Genomic DNA, 25,999 nt, shown 5'->3' on the forward strand with positions numbered 1-25,999 from the left:
GCCAGAGTCAACAACAGGGTGACAGAGGTGAGCTGTTTATCACCCATAACCAAATGAATAGACAACGCAACACAACCCACACACATTCGTGCAAACAAAGGAAGGACAACAGTAAACACAACAGTGCTGACCTCTCTGTCAACCCTGCTATGCTATAATTTGTGAGTGAGTGTGTGTGGTCGCACACATGTTTGTGTGAGCTGTAAAGATGGGTGGGACACTGCCCAACTTGTGGGCCTTTAGCTGTAAAATATGTGTATAGTGCTTTAGAGCTAAAATATGTTCATGCTATGATGTTTTGTGAGATACTTTAGTGATTAAAACCCCGGATTACTTTGCTGTATGACACCTGGAACAGGTATTCTAAAGTAGATCTTGTGAGGTTTATTCTTACGGAATGTCCCTATTTGGTAATGTAATGGTTATATAAAGGCATCAGGGGTCCCCTGAATATAGGCATTTCTGGCCAAGACTAAAAAAGAATGGAGCTGCCAAAGCATGGTTCCTGTTGACAAGAAATGCTAACAGTGAAGCTTTTGATGACCCTAGATCAGTAGTTCTCAACTGGTCTAACATCACAACCCACCAATATCTCCTTAACAACATATCGGAACCCAAATTTCTTTCATTTTGCAATCATAACCAAATGTATTTAATTAAAAATGTGGCATTTTGACTTGAAATGGACCAAAATGTATAATGGAAAAAGGGGATGGAGACAAATCCTTCAAAATAAGAGCACGTTTTAAATTTTTCTCCACATTTTTTTCAGGCACACAGCCACGACCCGCTAAAAATGGCTTCACAACCCACTTTTGTGTCCTGACCCACCAGTTGAGAACCACTGCTCTAGATGTGTCATGCCAGCCAAAAAGAGACTGATCACTATTTTGTTATTTATTCAAAGATATTTTCTGTGGCTCTCTGCCTTTATTAGATAGGACAACTGAAGAGGGGACAGAAAATAAAGGGGAATGGGTGCACAAAACAGTGCCAGGATCAGGCTGCAAATCTGCAACCAGTGCTTTGAGAACTGAAGCCTTATAGGAGCATCTGCTTTACCCACTAAGCTAAACTGATACCCATAATACACTATTTTGAAACCAGTTTATCATTGTCCCTGCCAAGCTTTAGTCCTCCAAACTGTAGTTGTTTTACCCTGGCTTGGGGCAAACAACAGGCTAACTTACTAACTAGTAAATGTACTTATTAACATGTCAGGTTTTAAAGTCAGCTAACTTTTTTAAAAGGGTCAACTTGTGCTAGTATCGCATAACTCTCATTTACACATTCAATGCACTCATGAATATTCTGCCATATTGTCCATGTGTGGTCCAAGTGTGAATGCAATTAGCTCACTCTGCACACCCTAGCTTTATCCTGGCTATCCACACAGTTGTGAAAAAGTTAATGGTCAACCACTAAGGAGAAGCAAGGGATGCAAGATATTGGATCAGATTTGTCGATATTTGCACATTTGTTTTAGCTGATATAGATATCGACACCTATATTTATCCATGTAGTTCAGACTCAAAACAGCAGTCTTTAATATGCTCTTTAAGGTTTAAGGAATGATGATGAACAAATACAAGGACTTCACTTGACACAGCTTTTCTGGTCCTGCATAAAATCCTTATTCATATACATGGCCACTATTTACAGTCAATATATCAGCTGTAAATATCTGCAAAAATCTTCATTCCTGCCGATATATTTATATTGTTTAGCTTTTATCTGCAGATACCAATATAATGCAAATAATATCGTGCATCACAAGGAGCAGCCTAACACAAGAGTGCTGTCCTGATGTTTACTGAAGAAATGACCCAGCCGACCCACTAACTGATAAATGTGTCCTAATGTTGTTCAGAGGCTCTCAACTCCTCCTTAGACTTAGAAAGCAACCACTCAAGTTATTATCAATCAACTGAATTTCTGAATATCTACTACAATGACTAAACTATTAGAAAAGATTTACATGTTTCACCCAGTGATCCATCTCTGGCTTCATAGCCAGTTTTAGTCAGTGACACTGCATTCTTATCTAGTTGTTATTGTTTGCCAGAAAAAATTACATCAAGGTTAAAAATACAGAGAATTTACCTTTTAAGGAAACTTTGACTGGCCATAGTGCCTGATGCAGGCATCAAACATTTGACCTTTGGGTTCTGGAATAACACAATCAGGCAATATTTCCACATCCTGTCTTATCTCATCACAGAAACTAATTTCTGAGATAAATGCAGCACCTTTGCAGGGGAATATAAAACCCTGTTATGAACTGAATCTGTCCAAACTCTTCCTCCATCTAGAATCTCCTTATATTACTGAAACGTTAAAAACTTCACTCTTTTAGACCACCTCATCACCTTCAGCAGTTCCAGGGCAGTAACTCATTAAAACCATTTGTGGCAGATGACAGATGCAAATCACGCAGCTGTTCATCCTCACACCATTAAAAGGACAGGGGGGGCTTTCCCATTTGATTCAAGCGGCATTGAGTGTTGCATACCATCCATGTGACCTCGCTCTGTGGTGATTACATCATTCAGACCATGGCTTATGAGGGATTGACTCCTAATCTGGTGAGGAGAACTTCCTACCTCACTGACCACAGTGCGTGTGATGTTGTGTGATTGTGTGTGCTGCTAACATTGACTCAGCATTTTGTCATGCAGACTCTCCAACCATGAAAGTGATCATAAAGATTTAAACTTAATTTAGCCTCATAAGGATGTGGTATAAACGGGACATTACTTAAGGAGAGAAGACTGATTTACCACTAAAAAATACATCAATCAACGCTAACTGTGATGAAGCATAATAATAGGTGTAACTGACACCAAAATTCAGTGAATAGATGCTTTAATCTCACTCTGTTTTTTCAAGGGGCTTTATTTTCTTCATTTTAAACAGATATCCTAATTTATCCTAAGATGACTGTTTTGCATTTTTCCTATTACCATACTGTGATATTTAGGGATGCACAGATGCATAGGTACAACATCGGCATCAGCCGATATCAGCCTTTTTAACAGACATTAGCGACTGGCAAATAATGCGGCATGAACAGACAGCAGCAGCCGTCTGTGCCCAATCAAATCAGTGCTCGGATCTTACTTAACTGCTGAATCAAGTAAGAGATGTTTTACTGGGCAGAACAAGTTACCTGCAAGACAAGCTGATCTGTTTTCATGGTAAAACATGGGAGAACAGGTTGGCAAAGTGACAGTGTCACACAAAAACAAGTGAGGAGGTTTTTTTTTTTCAGTATTAGAAATTGATTAAATTTCGAAATATCTGTATCCGCCCAATTTTTCTTATAACCAGGTGCATCTCCAGTAAGTGCTGCACAGATTAGTCGATTTTACTACCGTGTGATGAATCTTTTGGCTTGAGGATGAACAGTTGCTCTTTACATAATCAGGCATTTAGACACCAAGAAGAAGGCAGGTGCATCAGGTGTACAGAAATTCTTTATTATATAGCATATTAACCTGTTTGCACTTCGTCTGAAATAATGTCTGTAAGCTGCTTGTTGTTAGCAGTATATGTGTTATAACTTGGTGCTGGTTGTTGCAAACTATTCTCTTCTCCTGTGGAGTTATCCATGACGTCATCAAGGACTAGTCAAAGTTGACTCGAGGCCACATGTCAAATGGTATTGTATCACACATCATGTATCACATAGTAGATTATTCGGTCATATGTAATTCTCTGTAATTCTCGCCCTTAATATTAAAAACTATTGGCTATTTTTTAGTAAAATAAAACTTGGATCAACCTTATGAAATGTAACAATTATCTGCCATTATGATAAAAAATGATGCCCCATAGTATTTAGATTATTTTGCAATATGCATTAGCTCAGTTTAGCTCAGCTGGTATTGCAAGCACTCATATGGCAAGGCTGTGGTCCTTAATGTTTCTCAGTGCCAGCTAATATTTGGTGCATGTCTTCCCTGTTTTCTTTCCTGATATATCCTGTCTCTCTTTGGCTGTCCCATATAATAAAGGCAAAAAGCCCTCAAAATAATCTATATCTATTTATATATCTATCTATAAATATAATCTATATTAGAAAAGTATATTTTAGTCATTTTACTAACACTAAACCTGTAAAACAATAGCCAGTTCTCTGAGCAATAGGAGAACAATCAATAAGCCAAGTATTTGTAAGCAGCAGTAATCCTGAATATGACTGTTCATCTGAATATTGGATTTAAAGCTGCATGGTTTCTGCATAGCATCACAATTTTCTTCTTTTTCTCCTAATAGTATACTTTTTTGGGGTCATGCAAAAAGAGTTAATCACAGTATACATTTTACAACTTGATTGATCATAATTGATTTTTTCTTTACTTTTTAATGCAGCTATGTTTTACACTGCTGTAAAAAGAGGTTTTCGGTGAAGTATATCTTTAATCAAACTCTCTAACTTTCATACAAAATTGTACTAATAGCCCTTCAAAAATTTACTACACTATCAAAACTCATGAAAAGGCATGAATAATTTTAGGGAGGGAGAAACAAGTAGTGTGAATATTTTAGTAGGCAGATTTAAGCTCTTTAATCCTTTAGTGTAGGGATATTCTTTTTTTTTCTAAAGATTTATTTTTGGGCCTTTACTGGATAGAGAAAGGACAGTGGATAGACTCAGAAACAGGGTAGAGAGTGGGGAGAGATGCGGTGAAGGGCCACAGGCTGGATCCGAACCCGGGCTGCCCGTGTACACGGGTAGCACCTTAAACCACTCAATCATCTGTGCGCCCAGTGTGTAGGGTTATTCAAAGCATTTTTTTCAAACAGTAGAGGAGCATCTCTCCAGCCCCTAATCAGTAAAATCTTAAAGAGCGTGCTGAAAATAAACCCTTCACATCCAGACACAACAGTCTACGACACACATAGTATATCCACATTGACACAAGCAGCCACACACAGTCCCCACTCATTCTGCTCTAGTTATGGCTGAGCAGATGACAGTCTGTTTCTATTTATAGAACAGAAAGGAGAAAAAAGGAGAGGGAAAAATCTCATCTCTCTCTTTGCTCTTCATCTTTCTCTCTCTCTTTTCTTGCTCTCTCTGTCTTTCCTCTTCTCTCCAGGTCATGAGGGATGGAGAGGGAAAACAAGAGGGTGAGAGACAGCCATAGAGAGTGAGAAAGAAAGGGAGAGAGACACAAAATGAGGGGGGGCAGTGGCAGAGAAAAAACAGACAAAGAGACAAACACAGACACACAGCTGTACAGGCACATCAATATGACACTTTGTTCTTTCTGTCTCACCGTTCTTCAGTTCTATTTTCAGATGCAAATGAACTTGTTAAACCCAAAACTTCCTAAAATTCTTTTTTTACTCCCAAAACAAAGCAATCAGTCAACTTGTACATGCTGTATTTTCAGGAAGCAGACAGTCCAGTGAGAAAATATGGGAAGATTTTAAGTTATAACAAATGAAATCAGAGATTAAAATTGTCTCTTTAAATACGTGCAAGTCTTGGCCAGTTTTTAATGTCAAGCCAACAAGGGAGCAGCAGGGAAAGCATGAAACACAAGAGAAATATTTGATTAAAAAAAAAAAAAACCTGTGAAGCATTTCCACTCATGCATGCCAACATTTGATATATCAGATGCAGCCTTGTTTACATGACTCATGCATTCACACCACTTATCCAATGAGATAAGGCACCAGCTAGCCTGCAGCAACCCTCAGATTAATTATTGTCAATTTGTTGGCTACTGAAAGGTAAACTGGCAGGAATGCTGAGAAAAGAGCAAAAAGCAAGGGAAATGTGGAAGACAAAGTCTTTTCAAAAATATAGTGATTTCGTTATTTGGAATCATTTTGGACTTAGAAGAGACTGTTATGAATGTAGTATATTGTGGCTGTTTCTATGCTGTCTCTTCTGAGTTACGGTTTTTATGCATATTTCATACAAACAAGAGTTATATACAGTGCTTAACAAATTTATTAGACCACCTGTCATATTTGTCTCAAAGACTATCCAGCATCATGAAGGGCTTTAATGCGGACTCTTTCATTTTCAGTGAGCTCTTAACATTTTGAACAGGAATGAGGAATTTCAAACTAAAATTCACCCAAATTTGAGCCGGCTCACTGGGCTTCTCTGAGAAGTCAAAGATTAATCAAGAATAACATTTAACCACTAAAACTCATTTTTCTCTTCAGGAATGCAAGTAAATAACTATAATTTGACATATTAATCAAGAAATAATAATGTGCTTTACTATTTTTTCATTTTTTTTTTGTAAATCAGTAAATTTGAAATTTGATAAACCTTACTTTGGGTGGTGATCTCATAAATTTGTTTAGCACTGTATGTATGTATATATATATATATATATATATATATATATATATATATATATATATAGTATGATTACTGTACCACATGCCAGGTTATCAAAACAGTAGGGATGTACTGATTGTTAAAAATCAGGGCCTATAGTCAATACAGATGTCCATTTATTTAATTTTCATTTCTTCTTTTGGTGCAACACTAACACTAACAGCACTGAGTTCGTCCAACAGGTCAAATCTTCTGCCCAATAATAAATCTCCTCTCTGAATCAGCTGTTAGATGTGCAAAATACCCACATTAAATTGATTTGGCACAACAGATAAACATCTGCTACTGACATCTGCTCATGCCACATTATTTGTCAATGGCTAATGTTTGCAAAAAAGGGCTGATAGTGGCAGATAATGGTGTTAAACTGATGCACTTGTGCATCCCTAAAAGAGAACAAAATAAGATGAGAGAAAGGCAGCCATGGGCTACCAAAAAAGACTAACTAGCTCAGTTACAAGGAACTAGTGTTATTCAAGGAGCCACACCTGGAATGATGAGAAATAACTAGTGAAACATATGCGTCAAAACTCAATGGATAAGGGCAACCCTCTAGTTATGTCTCTGTCCTTTCTTTTCCTGCCTCCAACTATTATAAACAATGATAATGCAAGAATCCCTTTACCAGCTGGAAAATTTTACAGTACTAAAGAAACAGCTTGATTTAAAAAGTTGTCTCTGAAACAGCATAAGAAAATTTTTTTTTTAAAAATAACCATACACATACTATAACCCCTCTCTGCAGCACACACATTCATCAGGGAACCACATCATGATGCCCCCCTTCCTCATTCCTTAAAGAATGACATTTCATCATTGGAATGTGGGATACCCGAAACCGAGGAGGTGCTCCCCCCGAGATTACACACATACACAGACTTAGAAGTGAGCACAAAGGAGGAAACAGGAACTCACTTGCACGTGGACTCAGATTCCTAACACAGTCTAAGCAGCAAACACAAAGAAAAATAGCCGGGTGCAGTCAGTGCACAAACAAAAGCAAGGGCAGACTAAACACAAGCAGAAAGAAAAGACGGTTGAACAGACACACAAAGTTGTAGAGCAAGCAGACTAGATGAGCAGCGCAGGTCACTTTACGCTGATGCAGACGACCTGCAGTTCACATCTATTTTAGACCCAGGAAGCACACGCTCACACTGTCACCTATGCACCTCTTGCAGGCAGAAGTTGCGATGCTCTATTGAACACGCATTCATCCCTGCAGGCACTCGTCTGTCTGGGACAGTTCCCTTTTTTTTTGGATGTTTTTTTTTCACAAGTCAGTTTGATGTCATTACCATTACCATGATTACCATTTAATCAAAACCACTTCTAGACATTTTCCAGAGAATCAGTAGCTGAACAGCAGCAGGTCATGTTGGGGCAAATGACGTGTGCCCATCCTTTCTCATTATTACAGTGAATCTTTTATGGATGAACTGGGGATGACATCAGGATTTTGGACTGGAGATGTCAAACTTAGTCCTTCAATAAGACTTTTGGGTAGGGCATTTGATATAAAAATACATAGAATAAGCAAAGGAAAATATGCATTTATATAATGATCCAATAAATCAATCTGACTTGCCACTTAGAACTATCTTCTCAGTAGGAAGTAACCCAAAAAAAAAAAGACTAACTGCAGAGAGCACTGCTGCAGCTGTTTCACCTCAGCTCAGCAAACATGCTAATGCAGGGATGGAGGACAATTCAAGAGAGATGGAATCAGTTCTTTAGACTTATTTTCTTCAATACTTACAAGCTACAGCAAGGCTTTTTAGAGCCCTTGGGGCCCACTCACACCAGGCCCAAACCGTGCCAAAGCATGCTTGCCCCCCCTCCCAAGTTCCACTGCCCTGAACATACACTGCTCCTGGTTTAAGCAGGCCTGAATGCCATTACCTCTTATACATTTGTCATCACTTCCTACCTAATACAACTTAGTTTACCAGAATCACAGTCTCAGAAGAGGCACAATAGAGAACAACACAGAGAACATGACTAAAACTTTACTGACTCTGCGGCTTATCTTTGAGTCATTTTGAACAGATATGGCTCTCTAACCCTCCTGGATTTCAATTATGCAAGGCACAGCATCAATTTGCTTCAATTAAACTTGCATGTTATGTAACTCTACTGTGACGGAGCCACCTCTCCAATCTGTGCCGGGGCCAAGGAGAGGCACTGTGCTTGAGTATTGTACAGCGCACCCACACCTCATCTAACAAACTGGACTTAAAGGGTCAAATGTGCTTGGTCACTATATGGATTGCCTAGAGTGAGTGCACTCTTAGACATTCATTTAGGATACAGAAAGTCCTCAATAGGGGATTAAAAAAAGGAAAAACCTTGAGAAGGCAGAGGATGGACAGATATGCAATAAATGTATCTAGAGAGTGGACAGAACCATTTGAGTGAAAAATAGAGAAACGGATGAGCTGACAGGCAGATGAGAGTGAAATGGAAGCAACAGACTGAAAACCCCAGACATTTAATACGTCTGGCTTCTCCTCATTTCAGTAATGTTGAATGATGACAATATTTATCATAGTTAACTTTGTCTATGGTGCTTGGAAATGGGATCTTGATGTCATACGTTGTGCTTCTGCTGATGGATCATTATTGCAGCTGGAGAAGCAAGTCAGCAGCCACCCAGATGTTGTGTTGATGAAACACACATCATAAAAACATGGCCTTTTGTTAATGATTATGCATCTGGCACAAATTCTCTGTTATTTCATCTGTGTAAGTGTATAAATGTGTCATTCTCTTTCATTACAGTGGTTAGAGATTTGATATTTACCAGTACAACCTTTAACTTGTCAGAGGGAACAGTTTTAAGTTTTAAGCTACTGTTATACATGATTAACACCAAATTACTATCAATTAAGCTAAAAAAAATGAAGTAGTTTCATGCTAATTAGTAGATTTCCAGTGTAATAAGGTGCCTCAACTTTTGTTTGCTGAATCCACTGTAGTTTCAGTCTGTCTGGGGGCCTAAAGGCTTCCTATCTGATCCCAGATTTGTCATTTTCAGCTTAAAACAATGTGACCCAATCCCCTGCCTCTGTGCTGCAGCTGCCGGCCAATCATGGCTTGAGATTTCCAGGAAGTGATTAGTCTTTACAATGTCTGTATTGTTTTGCAGTTTCCTGGCAAATGATACATAAAAAGGGAGAACAAACTAAAAAGCTCTTTTCACTATGCACATGTACGTTTATGTGAGTGTTTTTTGATTTAAGGGTTGAAACAGCATGTCCAAACCCAAGGCTTTCTTGAGGACAGTGCTGGCTATAATAATTGATGCCATGCTTTTGTTGAGGGTTCAACTGCAGTTCCTGTTTTTCCACAAAATGACAAATAACAGATCAGAGGAGCCTTGGTAAAATCCTTCAAAGAGTAGACTACAAAAGATGATGAAGAGAATGAGTAAAAGGCAGTGGAGGAGTGGCCAGGCAAAAAGGTGTGAAGGATAGAGACTGATGTCAGGGGGAAGGGATTAAGATGTAGAGAAAACAGATGAGAAATGAGAAAATGAGAAGAGCAGGAATTGATGGAGGAGATTAAAAAAAGGAGTGAATGTGGTCAGAGAGGGCAGAAAAAAAAGCAAAAATGTGTGTGAGAGTAGAAAAACAGAGAGGGAGCATAAGCTATGTCATCATTACTAACTGTGCAAGTCATCTAACATCTGCCTGCTGCATTTAATGTCCCAGACTCACCCTGTACCTCACACAATCCCTACATCAGAATGCCTCTCTATGAGTCAACACACATACACACACCCTGCCTCTAATAAAACTGCATTGTTATTATCATAAAACACACAAACTTTTAACACATTCACAATCAATGTTATGTAACTGTCAGCTGCTTCTAATAGATCTTCTTTAGTCTTGAAGCTCTTTAATTTGTTGGATGGTTTTATCTAGAGAAAAGGTGCCAGAACACTTCAGCATTTCAAGTCTGATTTCACTTTTACCACACACTTCCTTTATTTCTAAACAAACACAGATGGGAGGAAGAGAGGGCCATCATTTTTCACTGTTGTTACACAGACACATCTAAGGCCTCGAAGCCATCAAGTGAGATTTACTGCGTGTGATAAAATGCCTCTCTCCCATGGGTGGCAGATTGTCTTGACTACATGCTGTATTTTTAACTGTATTTGAATAACTGCATGCTGTTAGCTTCTCTAAAATAGTATTTAATGGTATTATGCGCTCTAACCAGAAGCAGCACACAAGTCTTCTGATAAGTTCAACTGAAATCAATGAAATCAATGATGAAATTCTTAAAAGCAGGGTGGCCTTACCTAACAAATAAACATTTTGGGAAACTCATGGTCACATATTACACGGAAGGAAGTATGTGGATGGTTTGCATATGAGGAAGTATCAGCCTCTCTGTCTCTCTTCCTTTGTTGAACACAGCTGGTCACTGACACACATGACAGCAAGACAGAGCGAGCGAGGACACAGCGCGAGTTTGATCTGAGGCGGGACGAACAAAAGCAAGAGGTCGACCACGTGCTACTAGCGAGAGAATGAGCAATAAAATGAAGGGAAAGGAGATTTCCACTGCACCCTCTTCTTATCCTCAGTCATCTCCTGATTATGTGAAACACAGGGCATTTTATTTTTATATCACTCATAAATCCAGCAGGCAAGGCTTAAGGTTCTTTACATAACACTTCTTTATATTCTTGGATTTGCTTCAAACTGGCAGTTATATGGAAGGGAGCAAACTTGTCTGGCAACAATGATTGCTACATTCCCAAACTGAGACGCAACATTCCACTGTTATACAGTTTGAGATATTTAGGGACGGTAACAGATTTATGAGGGATGCCATCATAAAGGCTGATAACAGCATGTTTACTTGCAAGCCATATACTAACAACAGCAGAGCTACTGGAGGTGATTCTCAGTCCTGACTATAGCGGAGAAAATCCTGCAAGTGTAAAAAACATACCCACTTTAGGTTGTTTTATTATTTAACAGTTGAGCTCATGTGCAGTTCAGCTCAGCCAAATGAATAAGTTAACAATCCCTGAAGAAAGCTGCATGTGCACACACGGCGCCACACCCCCACTGCAAAGGCACATGAACTCATGTAAAGACATACAGTACATCTTTATGCAAATAGGTATTAGCTTTATGTTCACAAGAAAAAGAGTGGGAAAACTATATTAGCCTATGTTTTACAAGACCATGGGAAACCTGCAGACATAGTTTCTCTTCTTTTTAGGGTGTGTGGGGAGGAGGTTTGTGTGTTTGAAGAGGAGAGCAATTACGATTTAAAAGCAGCATCAGAATCAATCAGCACTGAGGACTGACGTTTGCAGACTGGAGGCTTGACACAGCTGTTTTTGGCTGTTTTGTCAGGGATATCTGAACCTCTGGAGAGGCCCAGCGTTTCACCTCTACTCTGCTACAGCGGAGAAATCTGGAGATATTTATCTTTCAGTAAAATGAAGGATGCCGCTTTAATCCCACATGTAATATTTTACTACTTTCATCAGTGTCATTTGACCTAAGAGGCTGCTTTATGCCTTAAAAACAATCATTTTTGGAAATGTTATTTTGTCAACATTTCTGGCGAATCCCCTATTCTGCACGGATTATAAATGCAACAGATAATCCATTGTGAAGTGAAACTGCCTTTGGGATCTGATACTTTTTCCAATACCTGATAAACAAACTCAGTATTCATCTCAGTATCTTTTCCTTCCTCCTCCTCTCCCTAATTTTCCTTCCACTACCCCCAGAAATGATCTCTGCCTTCCTCTGGCTTTTTTCCGGCACATGGACAGATTTCAGGCCATGCAGCAGGTTAAAATGGGTCATCGTTGTAAACAACTTGCTGCATTACTAAATTTGAACACTGTGAGCCACATTATCAGTCTCAATAGATGAACTTTTTCATTCAATGCCAGCAGAAAGTGGCATGACTTAAAGAAAATATTAGGTTGTATCAGTGAAACCTACATTGGGAACTCATGCGGTCTGTATCAGTATAAAACTTGCATTTTTGGGACCTTTTTCCCTCTAATGGCACTGATTGAATGACTGTTATTTAAGGACAGCCTTGAAGCCCCAGAGGAGAGTGTGTGTGTCCTTGCATGTGTGTGTGAGGTGGGGTCTAATCCTCCTCTGTTGAGAGAGAGAAATTTCAGGGTCTTTGATTGCCAGTGGAGCCAAGAGCCTAAGGTCACACACTCACACAGACACACACACACATAGGCTCCCTCTTATTTGCAGCCTTAGTTTCTATACTCCTCTCCCTCCCCCTTCTCTCCCCTTTTCATTTCCCTTTGTCTTTCTCCCCTTTCTCCCCCCTTTTCCTCCCTCCCTTGTCCCCATGTTTCCCATTTCTCTTCTCCTGTTGAATCTCTCCACAATCAGGCCCAGCTTTCCTAAACTCTTTTGTCCTACTACCTTTACACTTTTTTACCATCATCTCCTTCAACCGCCTGTCCTACATATATTCTCTAACCCTAATCTTTTCTGATTTTTTTGGCAAATTAATTTTCCACCTTTCCCTCCTTATGTCTCACTCTACCTCCTCTTCCAAAGGTAGCTGAACATAGAACAGCCTCGCCATGATCGCCTCGGACACAGGGGGGCAGAACTATTTGACCTTTTGATACCCCTCCTCCCTCCATTCCTGCCCTCTTAAAAGGACTTCACTTCTCTGCAGTCCTTCCAAACTCCTTGTCTTTTCTACCTCTTAAGATCAGTTCATATAGAAGCACTATTAGCTCCTGTTTCACACAGTTATACATATGTAAAACCAGATTACACTTATGACACTGACATTACATGCTAACTCTCTCTCTCTCTCTCTCTCTCTCTCTCTCTCTCTCTCTCACAATCAAAACACAAAAACCCTGTTTCAGCACTCAATATAATAATTTCCATTCTCAAAAGCAGGCTGAATATTACGTTAAAGAATTACCAAAAGTAACTGACTGTACATACAAGGGTTATAAGCAATCATAACTCTACCTAAATCAGTTCATTTCTGCACATAAACTTTCAGGAAGCTTATCATCACACACAGGTAAAACCACACAAAGATTAAATTCAGCATCACCACGTCTAACAACATTCACACAAAGCCAAAGTAGCCAGCTCAAGAGATAAAGCTAGTGTTGAAGTTGTTCCTTCATCATTTAGTTTCATTTAGTAGAGTTGTTAATTAAGAAAAACTCAAAATCTTCTGCCTCCACACTAATGTCGTTAATGGCAGTCTGAGGGCGGACTTCCACTTCTTAATTTCAGTCAGAAGCCAGAGGGCTTTGAGATTCCCTTGGCAGAGAGCTGACTAATCATAGTGTGACAGCATCATGACAATGGTCTCATCTGACCGGCTAATTCTCGAGTAGGGCTGACATAGGGCTCACAATATTGTGATTGCAATTTAATATGTGATTATTCCTCATCCTGGTTTTTTTTTCTTTACTTAAATCAGGAATAAATAATCCTATGTTATTACCAGCAATAGTAGACAGATTAAACTATGGCTGAATGATTTTGATATCTAATTGTGATTATTTTGATTCATATTGCAAATTTGATGTAAGTTGTATTGAAGGGAAAGACATTTTTTGATATTCTCCTTTTGATAAGGAAATTTGTCTACAAAAATAAGTTGTTTCCAGTGATGTTGTTTCCTAGGGGGTAATAATAATGAAAAACATTGCAACACCATGTTTTTCAAATAATTTTTTTATAAACAACTTTTCTCCAGAATTTTTATTAACATTCCAGATGTCAGCCTCTTCATCAACACCTATCATCCACCATAATGTCTAACAGAGCACCTCTAGATGAGCTATTAAGTGGACTTTCTCCTTCATTTGTCCTCTCTCCAACTATTCATCACGCTCTTTTCTCACTATGGCTTAAGCAAGCTATCCCTGTCATCTCTCTCTTTGCTCCCATCCATCTTTTAATTCCTGGAAACAGACATTAACATAATCATCAGATCGGATCAGATGCTGAAGAATCCAGATACAGCCTCCTCATATCCATCTCTGAAACACAGACACAAACAGACAGCCAAGTTTAAACAACTTGGGTTAAATATGCGCAAGCCCAAGTGATGGAAAGACACTCCAACCACCGCAAACACACATGTGCAAGGAAAACCGACAAGTTCCAGATGATCCTCCTCTCCCACAGATCTCCTGTTCCCGTGCCCACCCAGTGTGTGAATGTGATTGGCTGTCATGTGTGTCTCTGTGTGCATACATGTGTGTTTGTGTGTGTGTGTAACTTTACTCCGACCATTCTGCCACATGTCAGCAACTGCTCAGTCATCTTTGACACACACATACACACACTGGATTACAGCCCTGCTCTGTAAAGGAGTACTTGTCTCTGCATTCATGTAGTCTGGTCACCACAGGGTTTCAATACCCTTATATAACACATGCAGTATACAATGTGTATGGACAATTTTATCCCAGTAATCCAGTGTGTTTTAGATCAAATACTTATATCAAAGCAGCACCTATCAGCCAGTTCCCGATGATTTAACCAAATGACTACTATAAAATCCTCATCAAAATAAATCTGGAGTCGGAATCTGACCTGGGAAAGACCCCTTCAGCAAAGAACACAACCAACAATCTCAGCAAGAAAGAGAAGAAAGACCCATGTGTGACAAAGAGGAAAAGCTTGACACAGGCTTTTGTCGTTTGTTTTCTGATAAACAAATCAGCGTTTCCTAGACGCAGGGCATCAGGCGAAGCTGATTTTAGCTCCTGGGATTCAGGAAGCCTTGAGGAGCATCTTGTGATGGAGATGACAAAAAACAGAACACACTCACAGGAAAATAACCTTAACTGAGGAATTTTAACACATGCAAATCTGCAAGGGAAATGTTCAACTTTACAGCTTCACCTTATTTGACTTTTCTGGTTACAATTCATTAAGATATCAGCCAAAGAAGAAAATATACAGCCAAAAGAAACAATTCATTATTTAGATTTGATTTTAACAGTAAAATGCAAGGCTCCTACTCATTCATTTTTCATGTGAACTTAATAAAACAGATAATAAGACAATTTTTTATCTTTTTCACATAAACAAGCTTTTTTCATCAGTCCAAGCAGTTCCACGTGAGTCTATGTCAATGTTTTCTTCTCTCACTAAACCTTTAGCTAAGTCAGTCAGTGGCCTGATCATCATATGACCAGCTGAGACTGTTGTTCTACATCTCCAGCTACTGAACACACCTTTCGGTGTCACTGTGCTCACTTTTCAACAAGAAAAACTGCAAAAACAACCTTCTCTTCACTCTCTGTCTTCTTCATCTCCTTTTACACACTTTCTGTCTCTCTCTGCCTTTCTTTCTGATGCACTCGCTGCAGTAGTTGCATCAGTGCACCATAATTTAGCAAGAGCATCCTGTGGTGAACTGTATGCCATCCTGTCTCATGTTTCTGTAAACAGACTTCTTTGCAACCAGGAAGTCATCTGTCCTGCACAAGGGTACCAGAAGTAGGTGACAGATGCAATAGCGTTTCTTTTTCACAGTCTGTACCAGACAGTCAGGAGATTCAAATGAAGAAGTCTCTAGTCTGTGGTTACTTGTTTTAACTGCTGCCCTAAAAAGGCATCACACTCATTACTTGCAGATCAAACTGATGCAGCAAACAGGAAATCAAATCCCACATTTACACATATATTGATTGGTAGGCATCCTCTTAGTCAGTCATCGCCCATTTATGAAACTTGTGGTAGTGGTTATGCGAAGCATCACAGCATCCGTTCACACACATTAAAAGAACAACCGTTAATATCAGAGACTTACGAGTGTAAGAATGCAGCAATGAATAAGCATGAGTAACAGGAAGAGAATCCCCTGAGCCGCACAGACATTCAGGATTTGCACCCTGTTTCCTGAGTTTGTTTGATTTTTTATGTGCAAACACAGACTCCAAAAAATATTGGAGAAAATCTCAACGTCAAAACTGTGTAAGAGCATTTTGCTGACACAACAATTCCCCAGAAGAGATAAGTGTGGAGATCAAAACCGTAAAAAGGTTGTTAGCATATTCATGTGCCAGCAGCAACATAATTAACTACTTTATGAATTTAACATTTTATTTTGTGACTTTTTATGCCTTTATTTAGAGAGGAGGACAGTGTATAGAGTCAGAAACAGGGATGAGAGAGTGAAGAAAGACAGGTGGGAAAGGAGCCACAAGCCATCTGCATAAATGGGGAACAACCTGGCCAGGCCATCTGCACATCACTCAATCATTATTCTTAGTACATGGAGAAAGGCTGTAATATTTCTTTTAAAAAGCAAATAGCTTTCAGATGCTGTGCTCTTTCATTGATAGAATAGTGTGGTAGCTAGTAAAAGAACAGGCTAGAATAAATATCAAGTCTGCACAAAAACAAACATTTGCTGCTCAGTCTGCTTCATTGCTTTGTTCTTAAGGTTGAGAAGAGCGGTTTTGATAAAAACACCAGCAATGTAATGGCTGGCTGTAAAAATAGGCAATGATGTACTAGTAGTAAGACTAATTTACCTTGTTAGTGAAGCTGAGCTTGCTACATTTCTCTGAGGGGTAGCTTAGGTGTCGCAAAGCTTCATCTATCTAATATATAGTAACAGACAGCTTGACTTGGCTGACTTCACTTTCCGAGAACCTTGCCAACAAAGGTAGTAACCAGCCAACCAAAAACACTGAAGCAGTGTCCTCCACTGAGAGCAAGCTCATCATGCAATTTTAATGACTGACCTAGGGATAGAATCTATCTTTCATGGGGTAAACAACAGTTTGACAGCCATTGTGATGCCAGTTTAACACAACCTTAATTCAAGATGCACAGCTTAAGAGACAAATAACTTAAACAAATAACTAACTACTGAGACTGTGGTCCTTCCAGATAGGAGGATGCTTTACATAAGAAGCAACAAAAATCCAAGTACAAAGCACATGCAGCTGGAGTCGGGGTGTTATTTGCACCACTATTCAAAGCTTTGTCAAACTCTGATCTCATTTCATCAACATTTATCAGAGATGGTATCTAGGGGAGAGGGAAGTTATCAAATAACAGCTATCTCGAGGTTAGAGAGGAGAAGCAAGAAATTCAGCACCTGGATGGAATTTTGTCACCCTGAGGTCAACCGCAACTACAATATGGCTCTTCATTAGAGGCCTGGAGGAAGAGAGGAAGAGATAGATAGCCCACATGCAGAAGAGGTGAAACCTTTTAAGGCCTGTACTCACCTGGAGTTCACACCATGCCACTTCCACTGTAGTCTCCGTATCCAGGCCCTTGTACACGGTTTTAAAGGAGCCTCTTCCAATCTCGATGTCAAATTTTAGGAAACGTCCGTCTGGAGAAGTCCCCACAGCTTTTGTTTCAACCTCTTCTTTGTCCTCTTGCACTCGTTTCTCTGCCTCCCTCTGCTCTGCCCGGGCTTTTGCAAGCCCTTTCTCCTCCTCTAGCTCCCTCTCTTTTTCCTCTGTTGGGCTGCTGGCGCCTCCAGAGTCTGCCTCTTTTCCATCTTTTGCTATCTGTTGTGAGTCCTCAGGATGTAACAAGGCATCAGGTTGTTTACCAGCTGTTTTGTCTGTTACATCCAATGCTGTCGGGCTGGGCTCTTTAACCTCCCCATCTGCACTGTGCTCAACACTGCTGCAGGTGGAAACAGCGCTACTGCCTTCACCTAAATCTACCCCAGCAGTTCTTTTGTCCTCCTCTGAAACAGCCCCACTTATCCCAAGACCAGGCTGAAGGTTTGTGCTTTGGACCTCCCTGCCATCAGCTTCTCCTACACCAGGACCAGATGGTTGTGGAGGGAAGAAGGTAGGAGACCCCTCGCAGTCTGGAGGTGAAGTGAGTATAACTGCTGCCTTGCTGGGCAGGTCCAAAGCTGTGGCATTGGAGTCACAGATGACACTCCGGCGGAAGAAGCGGTGTTCGGCTGTTTTAGAGTCTCTATCCATTGTGTGGCGCCGACGTTGGACCTCAGCTTGCCCGCCAAGCTTCTCCACCACATGCGAGTCTGAACTGGCAGCACCATTCACATTTTTGTGGGTGGACTGGGGTGATGGACAGGGAGAGGAAGAGGCCGAAGGTGGGGCCGGGGCAATGAATTTCACTGCTTTGCTGCTGCTGTTGCTTTCAGACATTCCTCCTCAAGTCTCTGAACAACACAGAGAAATCTTGCGTACAAATAAGGACTTACTTTAAGAGGGGAATCTTCAATTTATCAATCATCGGTCAAATTAAAAGCTCTCCAACCTTGGACCAAACTCAGGGACAGAAAAAAGGGTGGGTAAGACAAAAGAACTCAATCAAATCTATTGAATACAGCAGTTTTCATGTTGTACTGTAGTTTTTTTGCAATAATTTTTAACTCTTCTTCCTCTTTACAGTGTCAGCAGTTTCAAAACAACAGCCCACAGTTCCTACAAGGCCCTTCCAAACAGGGCTCAGGGAAGCCCCCAGAGAGAGGAAGGGGCCTTCTCTTCAAGACTGGGGAAGGGCAGGATGAAAGGCAGTCAAAGAAAGGGGGGTGCAAACACTGCAATGAGGTGATAAATGTCAAATTAACACCCGAATCCATCCTGCTGCCAACATCCAGAGAGGGACGACCACGACATGGAAGGACTGAAGATCTTACAGACCAGTGCGGCCTCCTGAGGGTAAAAAAATGACTGAAATCCCAGTTTGTTATGGCTCCACTTTGAGTTGTGGTGAAGTCAGACACTGGTTGGAGTCTCTATGGAGGAGTCGCTGACCCATGTGCTAAGGCCAGACAGAGGGCTAGGTAGGCCCAGCCTGGCCCAGCTAAATCTTCTTCAACCCACTTCACTGCAAACAAAAAAGAGAATGAAGAGATATGTGAGATAAAGGCATATTTTTCTTCATATACATGACCACGCTCTGCAATGAAGGTTGTCTAAATTTTATATATGTCATGATACCACACAATGATATGAGCTCCACTGTTTTGATGCTGGATAGCATGGTAAAGTACTAAACCTTTTTTTTTTTAATAAAAAAAACACAGTTCCTCTGCCATATTTTTCCCAAAAGTGGTCAGAATGAAAAATAATGCAGATGTGGCTTATTCAATTTTACAGGTCTGAATGTAGATCACATGAAGTTTCTAATGTGATTTGGCATTTCATGGATATGCATCTATATCTCTTATAGATAGAGAGCAGAGTAGATGATTCGAAATATTTAAAAGCACAAATACATGTTTGCACTTGTGACAGTGTAAAAAGATTACCCACTAATTTTCTGAAGTTACAATTAACAAATAATCCAACATTGGATGCCTACAACTTTTTTGTTGTTGTTGCAATGCAACTGAAACAGGTCCTGATATAATTCATTCTCTGATACTATGGTACTAAAGTTTAAAATCTGGCACTGTGACATATCCTAAGCACATCTGCTTTCAATTGACTTATAACTGGCCCAACCAGCTACAAGGGGACCCCAAAATGACACTTGGCTTTCTGCCAAAGTAACTGGTGGTAGAAAACACAAGCTGCCAGATAAAGTGTTTTTACCACAATCTGGCCAGAGATGATTTGCATGAGTTACAGGAGCATGATGGGAAACGAACCCCAGCCAACATCTGCCACAAATCTGGTTGTAGTTGACAAATCTGTCATCTCCTCTGACCACTAAGCAAAGATCAAAGCCTCATTCAGACCTTATTTTTCTGGTTGGTTGGTAAAATCAAGAAACTAGGTCACCAGCAAAAGAGACCTTAACCATGCAACACACACTGATTATTTAACCCATGCAGAAGCATGGATTCAAATGAGCCCACTCCTTCACTCTTGTTGAGGGAGTGGGCTCAGTGATCATTGGACTGCAGTTGAACCCGTGCAGAAATCTTTAATCCCCGACTCAAGCTTGTTAGCATGAAAGAGATCTGCATCTCCATCTAACGCTTTCCCTCGCAATCACTGCTGTGTTGCTAATGCACTGGAGTGATGCAGAGGAGTGTGCGTCTAATTGCTCCACCATCCAAATTTAGCCCAAAGTCACCACAGCTCGGCTGACCTCGAGGTCCGGCTACCCTGTGGCAACTCAGCAGCTGAACATGAGAGGGAAGGGGGCACACTGATTAAACCACTGCAGTGAAACTGTATACATACCTGAGGACAGCATAGAAGTATTATACTCTGCATATATCCTTACAGAAAACCTACTAACTCGCAAGAAATATGAATATATGAAAGATGAATTTGCAACTTTCCCTCTTACAGATAGCTTTGATTCAATAACTATTGCTCTGCTGTGTTATGCTGTTAAAATGTGTTTTAAACAACCCATAACAAGTTATCACATCCTAATAACACAGACTAACAAACCACTCAGAATATTTGTCCTTGTATCGTTTGGTCATCTAAGGAGTGCCTAGTCATATGTATAGGTTAAACCAATATCAGATAAGGACAGCATTCCAGTGACATCAAACAGCATGGCTATGCATCTTAAAATCACAGCAACAAAAATACATATCCTACGCAACTAATATTTTTCTCTTTTTAATTCCAAAACTGGCAAGTGAACTCCTGCAAAAATGTCTAAACTGCACAAATATGTTAATTTTTGGCAGTGTTAACTTCTTTCATTTGCAGTAACTTTCGGTTAAATAGAGTTTTGTTTTCTATTAGTTTTGGTACTTTTCCAACATAACTGATCATTACAAATCCTTTAATTGTTTGTTAAAATATGCGACCTCCTTAAGTATCAGAATGAAGTGGAAAATACCAAAGTTATGAAGCTGCAAACCAGTCTTGTGTTTAGAAACCCTGACAGAGAATCACAAGACCAATTCAACGCAAAGGGCAGCTACAAAGTGCGCCAAAAAGATATACTGCAATTAAGTATCTCTGCATAACATGTCCAAAAAGGCCATTTCAATTCATTACATTTAAACCTACTGAGACCTTTTCAACATAGTGACCACCATACACGTAACAGGCACTCACTTTGCCCCACAGGCAACAGTATATTGTCTCAATTAAGGTAAGTAGGTGATGGATTAGTACGAGAGAGGTCACAGGAGGTATGTGCCTTAAGACCACCAGGTGGAATATGAATGCTTGTTTGTAGCTGTAATAACATAGGAGTCAGTCTTGGACCATTCCATTACTTGTACAACTACAACATGTGAACATGTTTTAAATATTCTTTGCCATGATCTTTCAGATTACAGAGCTATAGAGTAAGTAAGTACACATTAGAAGGCATCTAGCTACCCTACAGGTAAGAAGAGTCAACCAGATGTTTTTAGGTTCATGTCCAGGTGTAGAGAGCCCTACATGATCTGTGAGGAATGACAGTAAGCAGTATGAGGATGAGATCAGTGACAGTCTAGACTGATGACATAAGTATGAGACAGCTATCCATCTAGAGCTCATTGCTGGGTGTGTTTCATCCAATCAATATCCATCCATTAGCTAGAACACTTAACCTATTCAGGGTCACAGCGGTCACTGGGCGAGAGAAGGGGTACACCCTAGACTGGTCCCCAGTCAATCACAGGGCTTACATGAAGAGACTAACAACCAGGCACTCTCACATTCACATTTGGGGTTCCTACACGCTTTAAAAAAATCCAATTAAAGACATGAATTAAGAAAAATTAATGCTACATTTTGCACAATAAACTGTCATAAATGAGAGGCATTCAATTTATTGGTACACGAGACCAGGACTGAATATTATGATGTAATGAAATGTTAATGAAATGTCAAATGGTACAGGGTAAAATATTTTTTGGGTCATAAACACCCATCTTTGATTATTTCTGGTGCATTTCTGGGGCAGAGCATTTCTGGGGTCTTCCTCCAAGAAATTTAGACCATTCAACACTGAGTTCAGTGAATTATGGAGAATATTAATGCAACAATTTGTGGGGAAAGATGACTTAAAATCACACAAGGTTGGCTAGAAACAAAGACTGGATAAGGCCATGTCTTACTCAAAGTGCCTGCTAAAATTTAAGACCTCTTTCTGGTTTAAAAACAATAAACAAATAAAAAAGACTGTTTATGGCCATAAATTTCAAATGTGCAATTTCAGACCAGGATCTGCAGGAACCCTGACACTACAGACAAATTAGAGTCAACAATTAACCTATGGAGCTCATATTAGTCTGTGGGAGGAAGGCATACATGCACACAGAGAACGTGCACCTCTGCACAGAAAGACCATGTCTGACCAGAATTTGAACCAGGAAGCTTCTTGCTGTGGGGTGACAGGACTAACCACTGCCCCCATGCAACTCCAGTCATTATCTCATTCTCTTTACATGTGCAGACACGCCTTAACATGGATATATCCTTCTGTTTATAATTTGGGTTAACACTAACTAAAATCAAGCCTATAGGCAGTGGAAAATTGCCATTGTTTTTAACATGGCAGAGCATATTTATAAGAGCTTTTGAACCTTTTTGATAAAAACATGAAGATAAACTCTCTTGACATGTAAATTCAAATGTATAATTGCTGCAATACCAGCTTATTATGAGCTCAAAGCAAAGTGCGCCACCTTTAAAAACATACTAGCATAAATACTAACCAAGTGTCGCGTGACGGTTAAATTCATTACCACAGGTGCGAGCAATTAAGATTGTCCTGTACAGCCTAGCTAAAACTGGTTTGGCTAACGCAGAATATAGCGTATGTTTGCACATTTAATCTCATAAATGCTAAAATTTAGCACCGTAAATGTATTGTTTTGAAGTATTTATACAGTAATAACACCTAAGAACATTTCTGAATTCTACTTATGCTCCAACGTTCCCGTCAGTTAATTAACGGTCGTGTTTTCACTGTAATGCTAATATTAACATCAAAGCATAGCTAAACATAAATCAGCACAACTGACCGTTATAACATACATCATTTTTATTAAGGGTAGGTGGCTTCATTATCAGTAGTGTCAACAATTCTTAAGTCCACGCCAACAATTAAATGAAATCCATTTGTTGAATTCGGCTCGTTAAAGCCTAATGGAAAAAAAGATGTTCATCTTGTTAAAGTGAGTATTGAAGCAATTAAACTCCTGAGTAAGGAGCTTATAACTGACACGGGCTTATTCACGACCAGCTGCATCTTTAAATTCTGTTAAAGTGTTATTCTTGCATGAAAAATACAATCTTCAGGCCACTAACTAAGCCTGAAAGCGTGCAAAGCAGTGCTAAATGTCCTGAAGTGTTAGCCTCATATAAAAACTGTTGCAGAGAGGGGGTTCACTGCTGCCTGTTGAGGAACTCAAAAAACGAAGCAATGCAGCTAACTTTGTCTGCAGGCAAAAACAGACATAAGCAACAAGCAGTCACGATTTGGATACAGCATTGCAATAAAATCAAGAATGCACATTTACCTCTCACATCTGTGTGGGCTTTGTTGGCAGCGTAGAAATGTGAAGATAAAAACTTGATTTCAAAGCCTTTAACTCCTCTGCAGAGGGGGTCCGCTCCGACACACGGCACTAATGTCAGTGTGGTGCGTCACATTAAAGCCACAGTTGGTTGCCGAAAGCCCCCCCAAAAAGAAGCTATTTACAAAGACATAACTTAGCCAGACACACTACCGGCTTAATTCAAAAAGGTCCGAGTAATGGTTCTTGCAAGGAGCCACAGCCGACAGACGGACACCTCCCACTGGGCAGAGAAGCCAAGTTCGCTCGCTGGTGTCACGGAGGCTCTGGTACTTCTTTCTGCCTCCGTGTTGTCTGTGTCCGGGTCTGCAAACGGTAAAGTCTCACTTAAAGATGTTGTATCCTCATCCGCGTCAACGTCCAGTTCACTCCATTAACCACCGTTTCCCTCCTTTTGGCGTGTGAGTCAAAAATAAATTCAGTGTAATCCACAGTTATTCCCTGTTTTTGAGCCACCGGACGGCGGCTCCGTCTGCTCCGTGCTCTTCTCTGGCGATGACTCGACAAGGCGACGGGAGGGCTTTCACGCCGACGAGCCGTGTCAAGCTCACAATGGTGACCCGAGTGATACCGGAAAAGAAAGGCTCTAACAAAATAAAACACAAATACATTTTAATCACCTTTAAACAAATTTCATGAGATCTGCGTGTGTGTTGCGTAAGAACCAAAATTTAATTCAGATAAACCCTCCAAAGCCTTTTCAATCTCGTCAACAGGGCTTTTATATTTGGAGCATAATCCAATTTTTTAAGACTATGCGCGTTTAAATAAGGACACTCTACAGTTGCCACACCCAGCTGCCCTGCTGCACTAATTTCTGAAGTATTAGCTGTCTGGCAGCTTTAATGTTCTTATTTTTGCATCCATTACGAGCCCCATAATATGTAGGTTAGTTAAATTAAAGTGCAAGGAAGTAAAACGTGGCTCTAATTTATTGATGTGGGTAATTATGAGTTTCCTTTAATGTTATTGGATAGGTGAGCAAAACAATGTTTGATTTTAGTCTGCATTAAATTCACACATTTACAAGTTAAAGCCTGCCAATCCACAGTATGCAATAATCACCGCGGTGAGGTTTTTTTTTTAAAGTATAATAATTATATCTGTTTGAATGGCGATCTTTAAACATCAAGGTTAACCTGTTTGCTTTAATTTTGCAGCCTTTAAACAGCCTTTACTATTTTATTGCATCCTTATTACTTTCACGTTTACACCAAGGGTGCAATCAAGTTGTAATATCTTTGATATAATTTCAAACCCCCTGGCTCTGAGTCCAACTTGTTAGATCAGTGAATTCTGAAAGCATTTAAGTTTTGCTCCTTTACCTGCAACGCGTTCGTCAGAATGAATTTATACTGACAGGTCAGAGCGGAAGTTGTACTATTTTCGCCAGCGGTCTTGACGCTTCAAAGCAGAGGCAAACTCCGGTATCCCGAGCCAGTCAACAGCTGCAATGTAAACTGAGGCACGTCGTTCAGCGTGCTTTTATGTCATATCTCGGTCATGTTTGACGCCACAGCCGTCAGATTTTGTGATTGATGCTTTTTGACCTCGCGTCTGTCCGTAGAATCCCTCTGTTATGCTTGTATCAAGCTTTCATTGATTCATAAATGTATTTTCTGTTTGTACATCAGGCATAGTCTTAGCACTTTACGTAGGGTTTGATGTATTGAGCCAACCTTACGCTTTATTACGGATGTGCTTGATGAGAAAAAAAACCTGAATTTTGAAAACAGGCCCGTCATCCTAAGGGTCAACATGAGCTACTTTCAGCTGATTTACTATTATCTCATTTGGTTTGGTGCTCAAAATCTGTCAATAGTCCAAATATTTTTGTATTTAACCACAGTACAGAATTTTCATTTTTCATTTTTCTCTAGATCTACACACCTTGATATTGAACTTTGGGCATGAATAATTTAAACACCAGAACAGTTTTGACACTTATCTACCAACTTTATAAAAACAAGGGGAAAAGCTCCTGTTTTTTTTGCAGATTTAGGGCATAATGAAGGCCTATTTCCAAAGCCCTACCATCACACACACACTATTGTTCATTTTTCTCAGTGGGCCTTCCTGTTTGTTTTTGACAGCAGGGGCCCAATCTATTGAGAGCCAGTCCCTTTGAATGAAAACACTCTAAAGATTGTTCCCCTGATAAGAGTATTCATGTAA

General features: G+C 39.9%; 1 protein-coding gene across 3 annotated transcripts in view; it reads right to left on the reverse strand.

The window, feature by feature from the left end:
• Positions 1–24,304, reverse strand: part of wnk1b (WNK lysine deficient protein kinase 1b) — a 120,845-nt gene extending 96,541 nt beyond the window's left edge. For all 3 annotated transcript variants that reach the window (XM_041780634.1, XM_041780633.1, XM_041780635.1), the window contains exons 1-2: positions 23,768–24,304; positions 17,625–19,218 (exon numbers count right to left, since the gene is read on the reverse strand). In XM_041780634.1, the coding sequence (XP_041636568.1) occupies positions 17,625–18,533 (909 nt within the window). In that variant the 5' untranslated portion in view covers positions 18,534–19,218; positions 23,768–24,304. The remainder of the gene's footprint in view (positions 1–17,624; positions 19,219–23,767) is intronic.
• Between the last annotated feature and the right edge of the window lie 1,695 nt (positions 24,305–25,999).

Source organism: Cheilinus undulatus, linkage group 23, assembly GCF_018320785.1.
Source record: "Cheilinus undulatus linkage group 23, ASM1832078v1, whole genome shotgun sequence".
NCBI lineage: Eukaryota > Metazoa > Chordata > Actinopteri > Labriformes > Labridae > Cheilinus > Cheilinus undulatus.